We start from the raw sequence: 19,783 nt of genomic DNA, 5'->3' as shown, positions 1-19,783 counted from the left end.
TAAGTTAAAACTGATAGTAATTTAAAAACTAACAGACATAGGATAGGGTGAACAAGTGGGTCTTTAGCTTAGCTTTAAAAACCTCCACAGAGCATGGCTGTCTAATATGTTGAGGGAGGTTGTTCCACAAAAATGTGGCACAAAAAGAAAAAGCACGTTCCCCAATAGTCTTTTTTTCTGGCTTTAGGAACTTTTAGAAATCCAGAATCCTGAGATCGAAGAACATAGATGTGCAAAAAGGGAGATATGGAGGCGCCAAACCATTTAAAGCCTTGTAGGTGAGCAAGAGGTCCTTAAAATCTGCTCAGCAACCAGTAAAGAGATTTCAGTACTGGGGCAATGTGCTCAAATTTTCCAGTTTTGGTTAAAATGCGAGCATTTTGTACCATCTGTAAGCCTCTAAAACTGTTCTTTGGTAACCCAGAAAGAAAAGCGTTACAATAATCAGTGACACAAATGCATGGATAAGAACCTCTGCAGTGTCAAGTGATAAAAGCTGCCTGATTTTAGCTATGTTCCTTAGGTGATAAAAGGCAGTCCTTGTTGTCTCTTTCACATGGGACTCAAAGTAAGTAAGGTAAGTTCTTTACCTTGTCCCTGCAATTTATGACACAGTCATCAATTTTCAAGGTGAAATTTTGGGACCTTCTTCAGTATTATCTCCCAGTATTGGACAACTTCCTTACTGGAAGCCCCTCCCTGATCACTTGTAGTTGCAGCTGCAATATATTTCAATGCAGGCCTCAGACATGACCAGATTAAAAACATCAACAGCTTCTGAGGAAGGAAGATATGAACATAACTTTTACTGTTTTTGCATGGAGGAAAAAGAAGACGGAGTACAAACTGTTCTCCCAAAAAAGCAACCACTGCTGCTAACACAGTATTAGCTGTTTGGCAGCATGCTAGCATGAAGCTAATCGCGCAGTAGCCACACTGATGTCTGTTGACCTGCGATTAAACAGCCGGAGGAGGTAACACAGCCCTGTTTCTACCACAGAATCACTGTGGAGATGTTAAATGTTCTTATTTCTAACTTTGCTGTTTGCTTTGTATTGAAACTGAAACAGCATAACAAAAACTTGTGTGTGGGACTATAGCCTCGGGTTTGTAGTTTTAACTGGTGATTATTTGACATAGCATCTCAGGGACAGACATCATAGTAACACATAAAAACAAAGTCACAAGGTCAAAGTCTAGGCTCACTTTATTCGACTGTTTTAGTTTGCTGAGAAAAAAGGGAGGAACAATTAATCCAACTGAGTAGCAAGAAAAAGGTAAAATTAAAATATGAACTTTTCAAAGATTCGAAAAAGCTTATAGCCTAATCTTCAGACATCTACACCGTTTCTCACAAGCTGAAATCGTTTAATCATGAGTGAATTAACACCAGCATCAACAGAGCTCTATTTAACTTTGGTAATTAGTGAAGTGCACAAGCTTTCAATAGCTTGAGAAGACATCAATAACTTCAGTGATTTATTTAAGAGGAAGTCAAGTTGGAACAAATATAAATAACACAAGTCTGTCCGCAGGATCGTTAATATCAGTTCAGCCTTAACTGCTTTAGTGGGGTCTTGTTATTGCTAATAAACAACATGATGGAGAAAAGCTAAAAATCACTTTTAAGGCAAATTACTTGAAGCGAAGCGGCACAAAATTCACAGCGAACGCTAAAACAATCAGCTCGCAAACACAGGTCTGACTCTGGGGTTATCCGGGTTACACGCGAGCTCCCCTTGAACCACTTTAAACGTTCCTCCAAAGGCTCCCACCTGCAGCTCCGAATGCTCGATACGCTGTTAAGATGGCTAAGAGCACAGCAAAAAAATGCAGCACTCTATTCATGAGCTGTGAATGGGGAGATGGGTGAGCTTCCCACGCACACACCGAGAGCACTCGCACATCTCCTACGATCAAGCGCGCACACACAAACACACATCAGCCACAGTGACAGGTATTGTCACTCCTTGGTCTCCTAGGCTTTAAGTTCATTTTCTGACTTTAAAATTAAGAAATCGGCGCTCGTGAAGGCGTCTCGGGAGAGAAGGAAAGCAGAGTCGTCTTCACACCTGTCTGATGATGAATCACAGGGTGGCCGAGGGCGTTCTCTCGCTGCACCAGTGAGCCCAGAGTATTGGACCGCAAAGGGGTATATGAAATAATTGAGAAATAGCAGGATGAGACGGAAAGTAGGAGTAGAGAAAAAAACGATGGAATGGAAAGAATCTCAAGATGGAGAAATGGAAGGATGGAAGGGAAGGAAGGGAGAAGGAAGCAGAGAGAAAATGAAAATCACTCACTTGGAGCAGAGCCTTCTTAATTACTCTCCCCACATCCTGCCTCCACTCGGGTATGTCAGGGTTGAACTCGTCCAGATTAGGGGAGAAAGATAAAAGTAGAGATTTGAAGAATTCTGTCGAGGAGAGTCGGGGGAGAATCAGCCATTAATTCACTCCCATCTGAAGGCATTATTCTCAGTGAGCTGTGCCAACTGTCATTTTGCTCAAGTCGAGTTTCAGGTAGTTAACACTTGATGAAAAGAAGAGGCTTTCTCATATCCCCCGCACTTCCCTTTGGCTAAATGTACCAGATGCACTTCTAGATAATTAGAAAATGTCACAGCTTTACGCCAACCCATTCTCTGGTAATAAATCATTGCATTTTACAGATACTTGCTGCTGGATCACTTCATTTTAAATGAAGACATATTCTTTAGAGGTTCCAGCAGTAATGGGATATATTTTAGTCAAGTAGGAGCTGTTTAACATCTTATACAGAGTAAAAAAAAGAAGAAAACAGTAAAATTGGAGGACTTAAATAAAAAGTATTTAACTGCCTCCCATTAAACTGCAGTTATGTGTTGTTACCAGGAGCACAGTCAACAAATACTGACCTTTGACTGCTATAGTCTTAGTGTCCTGCAAGATGGTGTTGCTGGCAGCCACCTGAACAGTTATGGTGTGCATTCCCTCACTCTGAAAGATGTGCGAGATGCTTCCATCCAAAGTTATCACCGGCTGCAAGCACAGTTTTTAAGTTACAGGTAAACATAGAAATAATGTCCCAATTTCTTTCCAAGTTCCACGTGTAACATTGGTGAAACTGCACACCTTGACACCAAAATCCCCCATGAGGAGGAACATGAAGTAGTATGTTATAAAAACTGTAACAGGTACTCATTTATAAGTATACACAGTGAGAGTTTAGGCCCTACCAAACAGAAGATGACTGAAATTATAGTGATAGTTTTGGTAGTAGCTTAAAAGTGTTGTTTCTGCTTTAAAAAACAAAACAAAAAAGCAGATCCAAACAGAATCAGTGAAATACATATCCTCTAACAACTCCAGCAATTGTTACCATGGCCACATCACAACAGATATGGAAGAGGAATCTGGTCTTTAAGTCTGACGTCATTAGCCGCTTCCGGGTCCAAACTCTGCTCCAGGTCCCAAAGTCAAATGAACACTGCAGCATCACTGAGAGTTAAAAACTGTCTAAATTCTTTCATCTTTAATAAAATGATCAGTGTGGCTGCTTTACCAGGTGTAACTATAAAGTTTAACATGCAGGCACCCCTGAAAACAAGATTTATGAAGTTTAATGGAGTTAGCAGGGAGTTAGCTCGCTAGTTTCCACCTAAACATGATATAGCATGTTGTGACTGATGGATTCTTGAACAATGAAAACGTACAGCTTTGCTAGCACTTCCAACATAAATGGAGACAGACAACTAAACAGCAGTGGTGTTTGTAGGGTTACTGAAGTTGGGCTAGCTGGTATATAATGATGTGCTACGTGATTGCTAGCTATATAGCTATGCTAGCATAACATAAACACAGTGAAGCTGAAGGATGAACGCTAACTTTTTTCCACTCGATAAAAGTTAACATGATTACTCTAGGACAGTCAATATGGATTCCGATCAAAAAGATCAACATCTCTGGCATTAATCGAATCAATTGAAGATATTATAAATGCTATAGATCAGAAACAATATGCAGCTGGACTATTTTTGGATCTCAAAAAAGCATTCGACACAATCAATCATGACATATTAATTAATAAACTGGAACAATATGGGATAAGGGGGGTTGTACTGGGTGAAAAACTATTTAAGTGACAGGAAACAATTTGTGAAGCTGGGTGTCCATTCCTCATCATGCTTGGACATTGCTTGTGGTGTTCCACAAGGCTCTGTACTGGGTCCAAAATTTATTATTTAGATAAATAATATTTACAAGGCATCTGATATATTAAAAATTGTATTATTTGCAGACAACACAAATATTTTTTGTTCTAGTGGGAATCTAAAGTAGTTGCTCGATACAATTACTTCAGAAATGTGCAAAATTAAAAATGGTTTAACAGGAACAAACTATTGCTAAATCTAAGTAAAACTAAAATAGTCTTATTTAGGAATTCCCTTAGAAATGCAAGTGCAGATTCATATAGATGGTGTGGAAATTGAAAGAGTACTTGAACATAAGTTTCTTGGTCTGATTATAGATGATAAATTAAACTGGAAGTCTCATATAAATCATATACATAACAAAATTGCAAGAAGAGTTTCAATCTTGAGTAAAGTAAAACACATTCTCTATTGTTCCCTGATTGCACCGTATGTGCATTACTGTGTAGAGGTTTGGGGCAATACTTACAACTGTTTGCTATCATCAATCTTTATATTACAAAAAAAAGCCATAAGGATAATCCATAAAACTGGTTACAGAGATCATACAAATCCACTATTCTTAAAATCAAAAATTCTAAAATTCACAGATCTGGTTCATTTTCTAACTGCACAAATTATGTATAAAGCAATAAATAACCTGCTTCCTGACAATATTCTAAAACCGTTTTCTAAAAGGGAACGGGGATACAATTTTTAGGGGGGAATTAAATTTAAAACATTCTCGTATCCGTACAACATTAAAACGTTTTTGCATCTCTGTGTGTGGAGTGAAGCTGTGGAACAGACTAAGTAAAGATATGAATCAATCAAGCAGTTTAAACAGCTTTTTAAGGAGATGGTTTTTGCAAGGTACAGGGACGAGGTAGAGATTTCATCGGGTGTTCTTGTCCAATATTTTCATGTGTGTGCGGGTGTACGTGTATTTTGGTATGGGTATATATATCTGTAGGTTGTGTATCCTTTGAGGTGTTACTGAGGTTATTGATAATGAGTTTGTGTATTAGGGGTGGGGAAAAATCGATACTGTGTAGCATGGTGATATTTTGTTTGCTAATAATGTATCGATACAGGGACAGCAGAAATTGATATTTTGTTACAAAAAAAGTTTTTGTGGACTCTGACTTCAGAGCATGTTGATCCTTTTTCTGAGCAAGAATCCTGACATTCCTTCACTGTCCAAATGTGTTTCACTTTTTTTATGGCAGCAATAAACATGACAGTTTACTTATTTTAATTTAAGACATGTTTTATTTTAATTAAGTTTAAAACTTTTTTATTTAATGTAAAATTATATTTTGTTTTAATTTACTTTCAAATCCTTCAGTTGCTGAAGGGGCTGCATAGTTTTCATAAACTGCATAGTTCAGAATAGCTATAATTGTACCAGATGGTTGATTCAGTTAAGTTGGACTAGACTGTAATACAAACCGTTCAGTTTGTCAACAATCAAACTGAAATGAGAGAAAGACTGAGTGTGAGACTTTGATATTAGAGAAAATGAATATTGATAAAGTTTACCTTTATGTACAGAATCTGAATATCGCAAAATATTTTAAAAAATTGCAACAATATCGTATCGTGCGTTAAGTATTGTGATAATATCGTATCGTGGGATGTATGGTGATTCTCACCTCTAGTGTGTATGTGTATATATGTATATATGGATAGATAGAAAGATAGATATACATATAATTCTTTTTTTTTTAAATACACGTAACATATATAATGTATTTTTAAGGAGGATTTCTGTATCCTGTTGATTACTAGATAGTGGAAAAGGGGGAGGGATTAAATAAGCTTATGCTTCTTCCTGCTCCTTTTTGAACATGAAAATTATTTGTAGTTGCGGTTGCTCATTTTCCTTTTGCTTTGTTTGTTTGTCTTGTCTTAATTCTACGTTGTTGTACTTTTTCAACATGTTCAAAATAAAGATTCAATCAAAAATAAAACTCAGAGAGGCCGACAGTGATCACTGACTGTTTTTAGGTTCTTGTTCAGATTAAACAGAACAAGATACAAAACATTCAAACCTGTTAGAAACAGCAGCCTCAATAAACAGAGTAGTTTGGACCCGGAAGCAGAGTTCATCATCATCACTTAACAACCGGACAAACGTGTGAGTCTTGGTTCTGATTCAGTAAGTGATATCATAGTAATTTCTATAATACAAGCATCAAACTTGAGGTCCTACACAAGCTTATTAGCTCTGTATTAAGCCTGTCAATCTGCCCTGTCCAATCAAAAATGACACTAATTGGCTTTTTAACACATAATAAGTGTAAAAATGTAAAAAACCTTTCAGCTGAATGTTGACTCTGGATCTCTCTTTTGTTGCTTTGTTCTTCTTAAACATTAAAAACACTTCTCAAGCACAGATAAGAGCATTTATATTAAGCAGTCTACTAACAGCAGCACTTACTATACAGCTTAAAAAAATAACAACTAAAATCTAAGCCACAGAAATTTCAATGAAAATGTCTTTAATGAGTCTTTGCAGACGTTACCTCAGTGTTGTTTCCTAACCACCAGAAGTAAGTGACTGTGCGTGAGTGGCTGGGTAGGACCACCGCTGTGATGTTCACTTCCTTGTTTCTTATGACCACAAAGGGAGCAAGAAGTTGGACATGCTCCACTGGACCTAAGAAAGAAACAGGATTCAGTTAATGAGGCAGACTTCAGATCGTGCTTCTCACTCAAACACAAAAAAGGCTGTTGGCGGTACACGGGGTGCGAAGCTTGTTCAGTATTGTTCAGATGTATTCACCTCAGGTGAATACATCTGTCTCTGTTTCTCTACATGTCTGGTGCAGTTTGGGTAAAGACACACTTCCATCCCAGTCCCCCAAACTCTGGACAGAATAAGTGGGTTAAGAAAAATGGATAAATGCAAACACTGTCAAAAGAAATATCACATAAACTCATAGTGAGGAACTCTCAACGTGCAGCGTCCGTTACTATGACGTGATGGATGAAAATCCTCTAAAATGTAACAGCTCTACTTCTGTAACCATGTTGATGCAACTCAATCCAACATTACTGAGAAAGTTTATCTTTACGAGGACAGTTAAACAGTCGGGGACTTTTTATGTCACTTGAAACAAGATAATTGTCACATCTATCAGTGTAACAATCAAATGATGTAATAGAAGCCCCCCCCTGCAGTTTATTGCCTAATTCTATACTGCTATCACTGCGATGCATGTCAGACAGACCTTCCCAATTAGGCTGTGCGAGTCTGCTGGCAGGTGTAATGACACTGCCTAATAGGTAAGACATATATGGCGGCCTGTTATAACAACGCACACACTGCGATGGCAGAAGATGAAACGCTGTATGCTCGTGTGATCTCGTTCTCATTCATATTCATCTTTATTTCTTCATCCGAGTTGTGACAGTACATTTCTTAATAATGACTACACTAAGTTGGGTGCATGTTTGTTTTAAATTATTCCAGCCTTGTATTTTGGAGAGAAAATAATCAGCAAATGGAAGAGTTTTCTTTCCGCCTGCTGTGCTGTGTTTTTAAACAGTTGACAGAAGTAATTGCTTTCTCTGTGGCAAAACAAGGGTTTTAAATAGAGTTTGCATTTCTGCACATTATGGTTTGATTAACTGATAAGTTGAATTAAACTTTATTTATTATCTCCACACCACAAAATCTACTTCATGCACTTCTTTATAATCATCTAAAAGAAAATTCAGTTTTATGTATATGGAACAACAACAGACATCTTTATATTATAAGCTAAGGAGCATCACAGACAGAACTCTAATGATCCAAAGATGCCCGGTGGGATAACACTCATTTATATTTATGTACACTATAAATTAGGGATGCACCGATACCGATACCAGTATCAGCCCCGATACCAGTATCAGCCCCGATACTGGTATCGGCCCCGATACCAGTATCGGCCCCGATACCAGTATCGGGGCTGATACTGTAAAATGTGTGTGTACTCATACTCGTAAAAGTTAACCGATACCATGAACCGATACCAACTTATTTCATTAATCAGAGGGTGGCTTGTCATTTCTGTTGTAGTTTTTTAGATTGGCCACTAGGGGGCAATTATTATTTTATTTATTATTTATTTTATAATAATTATTTTGTTTGTTTGTTTACAATATGGACACTCTGCAAATAATTTAAAAGTTTATTTTATTCTCAAACCTAATTTGTATTTATTTTATTCCAAACAGAAGTGTTTATTTATTATTCTGAAAGCTCGAGACAGTGCCAATAGTTCAGTGATATTTTGTAAAATTACAATGTGGAGACTCTGCAATAATTTAACAGAAGTGCTTATTTTTCACTTGAAATTTTTTTGTGGTCATTTTTATTAAGATTTTATTTTTTATCGGCATGGAATAAAATAAAACCTGTCTTCCAATTAATTGTATTTGTGTGTGTGTGGTAGAAGTATCGGTTTTTGTACTCTGTATCGGCAAGTACTCAGATCCAAGTATCGGTATCGTATCGGTTTGAAAAAATTGGTATCGTTGCATCCCTACTATAAATTATTATAGTGAAGGTCCACCTGGGTCTATTCCAGAAAGCAGGTTAAACTAACTTTGAGACTGATATTCATGTGAACTATGACATCAACACAGTAAACATTTATACTAACGCTTTAACGAAGGCTTGACTCGCCGCAGTCGTCCTCTAAATCAGCGGTCCCCAACCCCCGGGCCTCGGACCGGTACCGGTCTGTGAGTCGTTTGGTACCGGGCCGCGAGAGTTGAGGCTCAGGTGTGAAATGTATAGTTTTCAGGGTTTTTATCGGTTTTCAGCGTTATTTTGTTATCGTTTTTATCTTTAACTCGGTTTTCCTGGGTCTTTTCACGTGTGTTAGGAATAAATCTTCTTTTTTTCGGTAAAGGTACTAGTTTTATTTTGTTGTATTTATCTGCAACACTTTAAAGGCCGGTCCGTGAAAATATTGTCGGGCATAAACCGGTCCGTGGCGCAAAAAAGGTTGGAGACCGCTGGGCTAAATAAGAGCGACTCAGTAAAGATCACCGTCTTAGCGCTGCGAAAGGAAGAAGCGCCCTGGTGACAACATGATTGCTGAGGTTTTTCTGCACAATGCCTCATCTTTTCCAGCTGTTCCATTCATCTTCTCCTGTGTGATGTCCGTCCTCCTGCACTGAAAAGGCTGCAGGAGCGTTTGAACCCGGCTGAGTGTGCCAAATTGCCAAGACTGGGAGGTTGTGACAAACTGGAACCCCACCAAAGTGGACCATGTGCTTGCACTTGTAGCACTTGTGCTGTTTGCAATTGCCCGTAACGAATTTCCCGGAGGAATCCACCTGAGGGATTAATAAAGTTTTATCTAATCTCTAATCTACAAAGCATAAACGCAAACTTTTGAAAACGTCAAAACCACACTTTGTGACTTTTCTTAATTAGCTTAAATCTGATCTGTGGCATGATTTGGAGGAGGATACACCAAATTTAACCTGTATCTACACACACTGCCTGCTTCCATCAAGCTGCGTGACTATCAAGAGACACAACTGACATGTTTACTTAGTTTTTCTTCCTGCATTTTAAATTTCTGACCAATCGTCACAATGTGAAGCAGTCAGAGTCCAACAAAACTGCAGCTGAGCCAGAAAAGTGAATGTCTTTAAATACAAACCCTGCTTTTTATTTCTTTTAATAAGTTAACACTATATATATATTTTCAGTGCCAGTACTCGTTCATCTGACCTGAATTTTCCATGAAGGAACAAGCTCTACTCCCAAAGTCTCATGTCATCAACTCTGAGATATTTATTCTGGTGTAACGTGACAGGAGCAAACTTCAGGTGACAGCTACTGTCTGTGAAAATGTAGATAAAACATAAAGCAGGCAAACAGATAGTTTAGCTATTTTTTGCACATATGTAACATTATTGTTTGACAGAAAACGGAACCGTTTCACTCTGATACTAGTGCTGACGAGCAAAAAACTCCCCAAAAATGTTGACACCATCATGAATTTTTTGACATAATACCTTCTGGGTAATACTGCAAACCTCCCCACTAAGAAGCTAATGGGACCTGACAGGGGTCTGGGATGGTTTACACTAATCGTAGAGATGAAGTTTCCTGCCATGGACGAATGTAATACACTATTTTTATGGAAAAACTCCAACGAAAGGTTCGTGTAGTGCTCATTTCTCCGAGGCTTCTATTAGCGCTCATCCTCTTTAAGCAGAACTAATCTTTATCCCCAACTTCAGATGCTGCGTGTGTGTGTGTGTGTGTGTGTGTGTACTGTATCTTTGTATGAATGGGAGAAGGTGAGAGAATGGTTTGGTATTAAATATGCTCAGCTGAGAAATCGTTTGTAGTAGTTTTTGGCGTTTCTCCCTGAAAGCATCACCTACACTGTGAAATAAATCCAGCTGAAATTATTCCTCTTTTAATTTAAGAGGTTAAATTAAAATTGAGTGAAAAAAATCAGCAAAAATAACTACCGAGACAGAGAGACAATTCAACACTTACACAAAGCAGCTTGAATAATTTCCATGGGAAGTTAAAGTGATACACTGTTTTGTTGCTGTCTGAACAGAAGCTAGAAGGCATGACGATCCGGTAATTTGTTATTTGTGCCGCTGCGTAAAACCTGCTCCACTTTAAAACTAATCCATTGTTGTGATGCCGCATCCTCAGATAACTGCCTATTAGCTTCAGTGGCCTCCAAAGCCCACTTCTCTGTTTGTTTCTCACAGTAAAACCTTACATAAGCAAGTTTATTATGACCTTTTTCCCAAAACTTGTTTATCACAGCTACTGTTACAAACCCTGTACAGGTCAGCACAGTTCACTTCAAATGAGTTTAGCGTGGATCAACAGTGTGGTTGCCGTTCAGGTGAACATATTTACCACCTGGAGCTAAGTACCGTGAAATATACATCTGAAAAAACATTTTACTGCTGATCAAAAAAATGCATTGAGTGACTTAATTTCATTTAATGTTTTTTTATTGCTGATGTCCAAAAGGACTGCATCTGACCATCCATCTAAAGGCTTTCTCTCATTTATTTGAAGACAGGTAGCAGTAGGGATGGGTACCGGTATCCGGTGCCATGATGGTACCGGTTCTGACATAAACTGTAGTAACCAGACCGAAAAGCAGCGCACATTTCAGTGCTTTGTTTTGGTGATTTTTTTTCCTGAGCTGTGATACACTTTAGATTCTAGCCAATCATTTTACATTTCCGAGGATAGTAGGCGGGTCCAGGTACGTACGTTCTTTTAGAGCAGAGCTACAGATTAAAAATGCCCAAGGCGAAGCGGTCAAAAGTCTGGCTGTACTTCACAGCAAAAGATGCAAACTCAGCAGCTGCAACAAGTGCTTTAAGCTGATACTGTGATACTGTCAAAGGAGGTAACACCTCAAATCTGATGAAACACCTGGCGACGCATAGTGTTTTTTTAAGCCGAAAAATGCGCCGTATTTGATAGCTTGCTGCGAGACCTCACACCGAGCACATCTACTGCGGGTGTGGTGCCTGTTATCGACCCGGAGTTAGCAACATCCCCCAAAAACCCGAAGAGGAGAGTTAATGTTAGCTTAATGTTGTTCGTGTGTAATTTACGTTGAGTAGGCTAACCACGTTATTACATTAATGCATGTAAGGTGAACTAGCAAACACCATCATAGCTACATGCAGCTGTCTTCTTGTTTGATGGCAGATACTCCCTTCACCCTGGACAAAAAGGCTAAAATGACCAAAGAAAAAGTGGAAAACAGCTAAACATGAGAGGTTTTTGGACAAAGTTTGTGTTTTTCCATTGTTTAAGCTGCTTCCAGCCAAGAGTGATACCATATATGCCCCATAGCTGCAGAAAAGGCTAACATTGTTATCTTTTTACAAAAAAACAGCTGAACATGAGAGGTTTTTGGACAAAGTTTGTGTTCTCCATTCTTTAAGCACCGGTTCGAGCACCGTTTAAGCACCGTTACCGATACCCATCCCTAGGTAGCAGCGACTTTCTACAAAAATCCCTTCTATTGCCTGAAGGCCTCTCTTCCATCTCCAGTATAAATAGTGAGCAACACTACATCATTTATATGAACCAACAGTCAAGTCCCAACATCACGGACTCTGACACAAACGTCTTCATGTCTTCAGAAAGTATTCTGGTCTTAAGTAGCAAAGCTAATGTTGGCTGGGTGGGTGATATCCAGGCGATCAACTCTTTTGTCTAAATAATTAAAAAAAAGGAAAAACAAACTTCTCCTTCTTGCCTTCACCACAGCAGATCCTCTTCCTCCATCACACCCTGTCCCAGCATCCTCCTCTGTCACGCCAACCCTCTAAAGCCTCCTTCACTACATCCCTGAATTTTCTCTGTGGTTTCCCTCTATTTCTCCTGCCCAAATTCAACATTTTTGTCCATTATATTCACAATCCCAGCTCTGCACATGTCCAAACCATCTCATCTCTCCAGCTCAGCCTCCCATGTTTTTCCCAGTGCTACCATCTCTAAACCAAACTGATGGCAGGTCATACTATCATCCTAAACCTTCCATTTCATTCTTTTCTGATATCCTTCCTCTCACTCGTCTCCACCCTGTCTGCACTCTCTTCTTCACCTCTCTCCTGTCCGTTGCTTTCAACGGTCATCCATCTCCACTGTTGCAGTCTCCCTATCATTGGCGTTATATAAATAAAACTGAACCCTGGACAGGTCGCCAGTCTGTTGCAGGGCCAACACACAGGGCCAGACAACCATTCGCACTCACATTCACTCGCACATTCACACCTAGTGGCAATTTGGATTATCCAATTAACCTATCCCCACAAGCTGCATGTCTTTGGACTTGCAAATCAAATTGAATTATTCTGTCTTGCATCTACAGCCTTTAATTCATCTTTTCTCCAGAGCATACCTCCACCTCTCCAGGCTCCCTACAGATCACAATGTCTTTGGCAAACATCAGAGTCCACAGAGACTCCTGCCTGACCTCATCTGTCAGCCTGTCCATCCCCACTGCAAACAAGCAGGGCTCAGAGCATCCCTGATGTAATCCCACCCCTACTTTGAACCCATCTGTCACTCACTGCACACCTCGCCACCATCCCTCTGTTCTCATACATGTCCTGCACCCCTTCACATACTCTGCGCTTTGCTCCTGACGTATTCATGCAGTACCACAGTTTCTCTCTTGGCACCCTGTCATACGCTTTCTCTTGATCTCCAAATACACAACGAGGCTCTTCTGACGTCATCTACACTTGTTCATCAACACTCTCGAAACAAACATTGCATCTGCAGTGCTGTTTCTCAGCAGGAAGTTGGATTGCTGCTCAATAATCATCACCTCTCTTCTTAACCCTACAATACCTTCCATAATTTCAAAATGTTATTGACAAAACTCTTTGTTTGGTCTAAAATTAACATTGTTGCTAACAAAAAAAGTTGCCAAAAATGCCCAATGTATCAAATGTGATACAAAAAAGATATAATAAATACATACATACATACAAATACAGGTGGTGCCTGGAAAATAACCTGACTCTCAACATCAGCAAAACTAGAGAGATGATAGTGGACTACCGGAAACGACCAGTCAGAGAACACCAGCCCATCCACATCAACGGTGTCAAGGTCGAAAGGGTCAGCAGCTTCAAGTTCCTTGGAGTCAACATCACCGAGGACTTCTCCTGGACCCTTCACACAGACACTGCTATCAGGAAAGCTCGCCAGCGGCTTTACTTCCTGAGGAGGCTGAGGAAGTTTGGCATGAACGCCAACATCACCTCAACTTTCTACAGGTGTGCAATTGAGAGCTTGCTGACGAGCTGCATCACAGTTTGGTACGAAGCTGCTCTGCCAGCAGCCGTAAATCACTACAGAGGGTGGTGAAGGCAGCAGAGCACATCACTGGCATGAGGCTTCCTGCCATTCAGGACATTTATCTCCAGCGATGCCTCCGTAAAGCTCACAGCATCATCAAGGACCACAGCCACCCAGCACATCAGCTCCTTGTTACCATCTGGCAGACGTTACAGGAGTCTGTCTGCTCGACTACAAGACTTAAAAACAGTTTTTACCACCAAGCCGTACGACACCTCAACCACACTTAAACACACACAACACAGCACTCAGAAGCTGCAGCTTCACAAGTACTGTTTAATCTGCACTGGTCACTTCACTTTATTGTCATTGATATTTATATTTAAAAGTGCAATACTGTAATTTTCTGCTGCTCATTCCTGTGCAATATCCCATCTGCCCTCCCGTCATATTTCTTTTCAAGATTTTCTTATTTAATCACTAGTGTACATATATTTATATTTATAGATACATATATATTTAGTCATCTTTTCTCTTTTACCACGTCTCTCTAATATTTAGCTCCTTTCAATTTTTCTATTTTATTTTATTTTATTATATTTTATTATATTTTCTCCTACTGTATCATGCTGCTGAGTGACTGCTGCTCGTCAAACACATTTCATTGCAATGTTGACCCTGTGCTAACTTGCATATGACAAATAAAAAACTGAAAACAGAATAATGAAAATACATCTCAGAAAACATCTCAGTTCCAAAAAATCCAAATTTTCTGGCTATTATGTGATTGGTTGGATCTTACAGGGTTAATCGAGTACGACGGGCCCGTCTGGCTCTGTTTCACTCTTCTGTACCACCTTTAGAAGTCAGTCCAGCAACAGGCATTTGAAACGTGAGCAAGACCAGGTACTTTCCTTTTAAAAGAGATGTTTAATGAAGGTTTAAATTAACATGGCAGGACTCGGTCAGAGACCTGTGTTGCTTCTGACTCCTCAACTACATAAGAACATATTTACAGTGTGCCAGAAGCCCAAAATACCAAAAAGCACATTAGAAGTTCACATCTCTATATTCTTTTAACATAACAGTATTTGTGAATTTACATAAAATTATATTCTTAACATTATTATTACATTAACAATATTCTTAACAACAAAAATGTACATTTCTCTTTTTAACCCCTTTACCAGTGCCAATGAACTGACCTTTAACTGGCTCTTACACCCATCTTTAACCCTAGAACACTATCGCCGGGTGATTTTCACCCGAGCAAATGTATTTACATAATTTTCAATATGTTGCGTTTGTCTGAGTGTGGTGGGTCCCTGGGTAGCTTTAGCATTGTCTTTGACGTCTTTGAAGGCGTGGGTGTTTCCTTACCCCAAATCCCGCTTTTTCCTACAGGCTCACCATATTTACTGTCCCTCTTCAACTACAGCTGTCACCCTGTTGCAGGTTTAGTGTCTTTGGCATCCCAGCTAGTGAGTAACACATAGGTAAGGTTTGTTTAACTTGGCAATTGTTAGCTGATTAGATTTCTTTTTCTTTCTTTCTTTTTTATCTAAAAGCTATGTTATGTAGCTAGCTGTGGCATGACCTTAGTGGGAACAATAAAAGCAAACAAAAGGGAGATCCCACAAGTGATGAAAGTTAAAGAAAATCACGCGCCAGGCTCCAGTGCATTTCTCTTTACCAAAGAACTAACCCTGGTGTCCTTCCTCCCTGACAAAGCTTCAAAAAAGAAGGTTGTACTGCTCCTGTCATCCATGCATACACAACCAAGCATAGGACCCACTCGTAAGCTTGAAGTGATTGAATTTTACAACAAAACAAAGGGAGGTGTCGATACTTTTGACCAGATGTGCGCTCACTATGGTTGTGGAAAAAAAAAACAATAGATGACCCCTTTGCGTGTTCTATGGCATGATCAGTGCTGATGTGATAAACTCATGGATCATTCACAATGAGAATGCAATGAAGAGAGGTGAAAACCAAATGCAGAGGAGGCCTTATATGCATGCTTTGGCACTCATCAAACCATGGGCAGAGCAGAGGCTCCCCTCTTCAAATCTGTCATGTCAACTCAGAGTCCTGATCTGTAGCGTGCTCGACATCCCTACCCCTGGCACTCTTGAAGGTGAGGCAGGACCAGTGGCAGCAGAAAGCAGTGGTCCCTTAGTGAGGTGTGCTGACTGCCCCACAGGCTTGGACAGGAAGACGCGATACAGGTGCCATGTCTGCCGTCAACCGGTGTGTCCACGCCATTACTACCCTGTGTGTACTGACTGCATGTAAGGAATAGGTAAGTAAGAGTAGTCCTGGAATTTGCATGTTATCCTTATTTAGTGCAGTGGTTATGAATAAATATCAACAAGTGGTGATTTCCAAGGGAATTCATATGGTAAAAAAATAGATATTTTAGTCAACTGGTCATTTTTACCCACTCAAAAAATGCCATTTTTTGTTTCTCTCTCCTGCAGCTGTTCGCATGTCAAGGAGACTGTGCCTTCACCAGGGAAGACTCAAATATCCCAGGAATGGGTGGACCAAAGACCAAGTTTCCAGCGTCAATATATTTTTGTTTAGGATTTGTTTTGTTCTCCAACTGCTAATTTTCCAGAAATTTTGAAACTTTTTTTCCATTTTGTTAGATATGGCACAGCTGAAAATAAAAGAAAACCACTCTAATTTGTCATGTGTTGTCATATATTTTATATATTTTGATGACAGGTACTTTTTGTTGGGTATATCATATTGGGTAAAAATCACCCGGCGTTAGTGATGCTGTTATTATTTTTAGCGATAGTGTTCTAGGGTTAACAACTCTTTGCTATATCCTGCTGTAACCTTCTTTCAACCTTACTCTTCATGCTGGAGGGTGAAATCTGAATATTTTATCATCTTACCTAACCCAACTTTATTGTGTATGTGTGTGCATTGTACCAAATCAATAACAATAACTAAATATGAGCACGTCTGGGTCAGAATAAAACAGAGCTTTTAAAATGAGATTTTACAGACCGTTCAGTTTGTAAAGTCTCATTCTGTTTCTACATTATAAACATTCCCCTATCTTAACACACTGTATACAGACAGGAAACGCATCATTAACTGATGTTCATGGATGTAGTCATACACATCTGTGTTTATCAGTGATGCTTTGTGGCCTGAAAAGCAAACAAAGTATTAAAAGTCTACTAACACTCTGCTTCGGGGCACTAAGTTAACTGCTTTGAGTGCAAACTAAAAGTTGACTCAGATGACGGCATCGACAGTTTTGTCTCTTATGTCGACGGTGAAACAGAGAGTGAACAGCAGCCAGCACGCGTTGTGTTTGTGACGGCGTGGACACTTACATGTGACGTGCAGGTAGAGTGTCGTGGTGTCGTAACCGAGCGTGTTCTCCGCAAACGCCGTGACGCGGAATATTCCGGCAGACTTGTAGACGTGTTTGATCCCTTCCTCGGTCCAGCTCAGATTGGAGTATGAAACTGCTGTGCCGTCACCAAAATCCAGCTGGATGTTGGTCCGCAGCGAGTCCCCCTGAAACACAGCGCAGCGGCGTTTCTTCAAGCTATAGACAAACACGTTTACTGACATGAGTTTTGCAACGTGGCTGCTTTACAGGGAGGAGCAGAAGCCATGACAATGTGAGTGATGCAGGCAGAGGTAACATTTGTAACACACGTGAAACAGAAAAGTCATGTTGTTGAATTCTTATGATTCAGAATTTGTATCCATTATTGTTTTTTCTTGAAAACAGTAAGAATATACTGAAGATAGTTTCGCTACTTAAATCTGTAATCTTGGAAAAGTTGTGATTAGTTTGTTAACTTTTGGACCCCTTTCATTAATTAACCCTTTAAGACCTACCATAGAACCAAGTCCGCCAGAGCTTATATTATATTTTTACATGCTGTGGAGCCATTTTTGGGAGCATTTCAAGTTGCTATACATCAATACAACCATTATAGCCCAGATTTTAATAATATGTCTGCATTAAGTGCATAGTAATTACATAAATTGCAAAAAAGTGCAATAAACTACAAAAAAATTGTTTTTGTTTTTTTAACATATATTTCTAGTTCGAGAAATTTAAGAGGCTTATCCCTCAAAACTGTAAATACAAAAAAGTTGCACAAAATAGTTTCCCACCACAGGAAATTTATTTTGAGTGTCTTCATAGTTTTATTTTTGAAATACACCAATTTTTATATACTGCAGGAAAAACAAAAATAAATATTATAATGCAAATTTGCAAAAAAGCAGCATATGCATCAAAATAAACTATTTCCAGCAGTGCAATATGAGTCCTAAGCATCCCAGAAACCACACAGAAAGTCATAAAGTCAAACATAACTTTTAAAAACACCAGTACAGGCTCATGAGGCCCTGATGGTAAAAAAAAAAAAAAAAACATTTCTGCAAAATGGCATCACTTCCGGTTTCGGGCAGGTCATGGCGGACATGCGATAGTTCGCGATGATGGACGTAGGAAGTGTTACAAACAGCTGATCGGATCGGCAAAGCGTGTTTCTGGAATATTATGTTTTTGTTGCTGCAAGTGCTTTTTATGCAGTTTTTGCAAAGCTATATGTGGAAGGAAACTGTGACCGAGGACAAGCTGATGGCATAAGATGTAAGTACAACTCCTCCGGTTTCATATGCAAAAAAAATTATTGCGCTAGCTCACGTGGTTGCAGAGCTACAAGGATTTAAAAATAGTTACGTAAAACAGAGCGTGCTGCTCTGACCGGCTTCAAAGGGTTAAGGGGTTAGGAGCTTCATTTGATAGATACAGTGAAGAAAGGACAGAGAGAGAAGGGGGAAGACACGCAGGAAAGGGCTGCAGGTCGGACTCGAATCCAGGACCGCCGCTCCCAGCATGCGGCCGCCAATGCACGGAGCTAAACTGGTGCCCAACTTATGATCACTTTTGAATTTGTGGAATCAGATTAAATTAACTTTTGTTTATGTTTAAGTTGTAAGAAATGATTGGGTTGGTTTATATTTTAACACGAAATAAACATATTTGGGTTTTGAAACAAACCTACGGCCTTTTCTTGGGAGTATTTTTTGTTTTGGAACAATCCTGTGGGTAGTTGTTCATATTTCACTTGGCAGACTTTTATGCCAAATGGCCCCCCCCCACACACACACACAAACGTCAAGGGCTTTGTGCCTCCTGTCAGGACCAAACCAGGCGATATTTCCCTTCCTAGGCAAACACATAAACCACAACACTGTGGAGCCACTACAAGTTAGACCCAACAGTGTGGCTTTAATCTGATTTTATCAAAACAATGGCATCTTAACCCATACTTCAAACTTAAGCTGCATGAGCACACTGAGAGAAGCAGCACTTCGTTGACCAGACGCAATCATGCAGCAGCATGGTGCAAAGTGCTAAAAGAGATTGTGAAACTAATAACACAGAATGGTAACAAAGTATCAGCAGGTGAGGTTATTTGCGCTTTAACACTGACCAATCACATCCAATTCATGAGTGTGAGTGAGTCAGGAGAGTCTGCTTCCCCGAGGAGAGAAGGCTGGCGTGGGGCGGATTCAACTAAAGCCAAATATAGCTCATTAATCTAAAGCACTTCAAGTACGCTTGTGAGGGCAAATACAAAGTTTTAGGGGCTTACATTTCAGCCTGTTCTGAAAACACTTGTAAAGAAGTTGTTTTTTGGTGAAATCCTAGGTATAAAAGATGAAATGGAACAACTGACATTTTTATATTGTGCTGATTTAACGACCCCTCAAAGGTCTTTAAATTTACAGTTAAA

The 19,783-nt window shown here is 39.5% G+C and overlaps 1 protein-coding gene across 1 annotated transcript in view; it reads right to left on the bottom strand.

Annotated features, from left to right (window-relative positions):
* sorcs3a (sortilin related VPS10 domain containing receptor 3a) overlaps positions 1–19,783 on the bottom strand; it is a 299,340-nt gene that overhangs the window by 25,378 nt on the left and 254,179 nt on the right. Inside the window, exons 19-22 of the mRNA XM_085161986.1 lie at positions 17,351–17,537; positions 6,700–6,833; positions 2,897–3,020; positions 2,304–2,416 (exon numbers count right to left, since the gene is read on the bottom strand). Of these exons, the coding sequence (XP_085018112.1) occupies positions 2,304–2,416; positions 2,897–3,020; positions 6,700–6,833; positions 17,351–17,537 (558 nt within the window). The remainder of the gene's footprint in view (positions 1–2,303; positions 2,417–2,896; positions 3,021–6,699; positions 6,834–17,350; positions 17,538–19,783) is intronic.

This window comes from Neolamprologus multifasciatus, chromosome 6 (genome assembly GCF_963576455.1).
Source record: "Neolamprologus multifasciatus chromosome 6, fNeoMul1.2, whole genome shotgun sequence".
NCBI classification, from domain to species: Eukaryota; Metazoa; Chordata; class Actinopteri; order Cichliformes; family Cichlidae; genus Neolamprologus; species Neolamprologus multifasciatus.
This window is presented reverse-complemented; position numbering and strand designations above follow the sequence as displayed.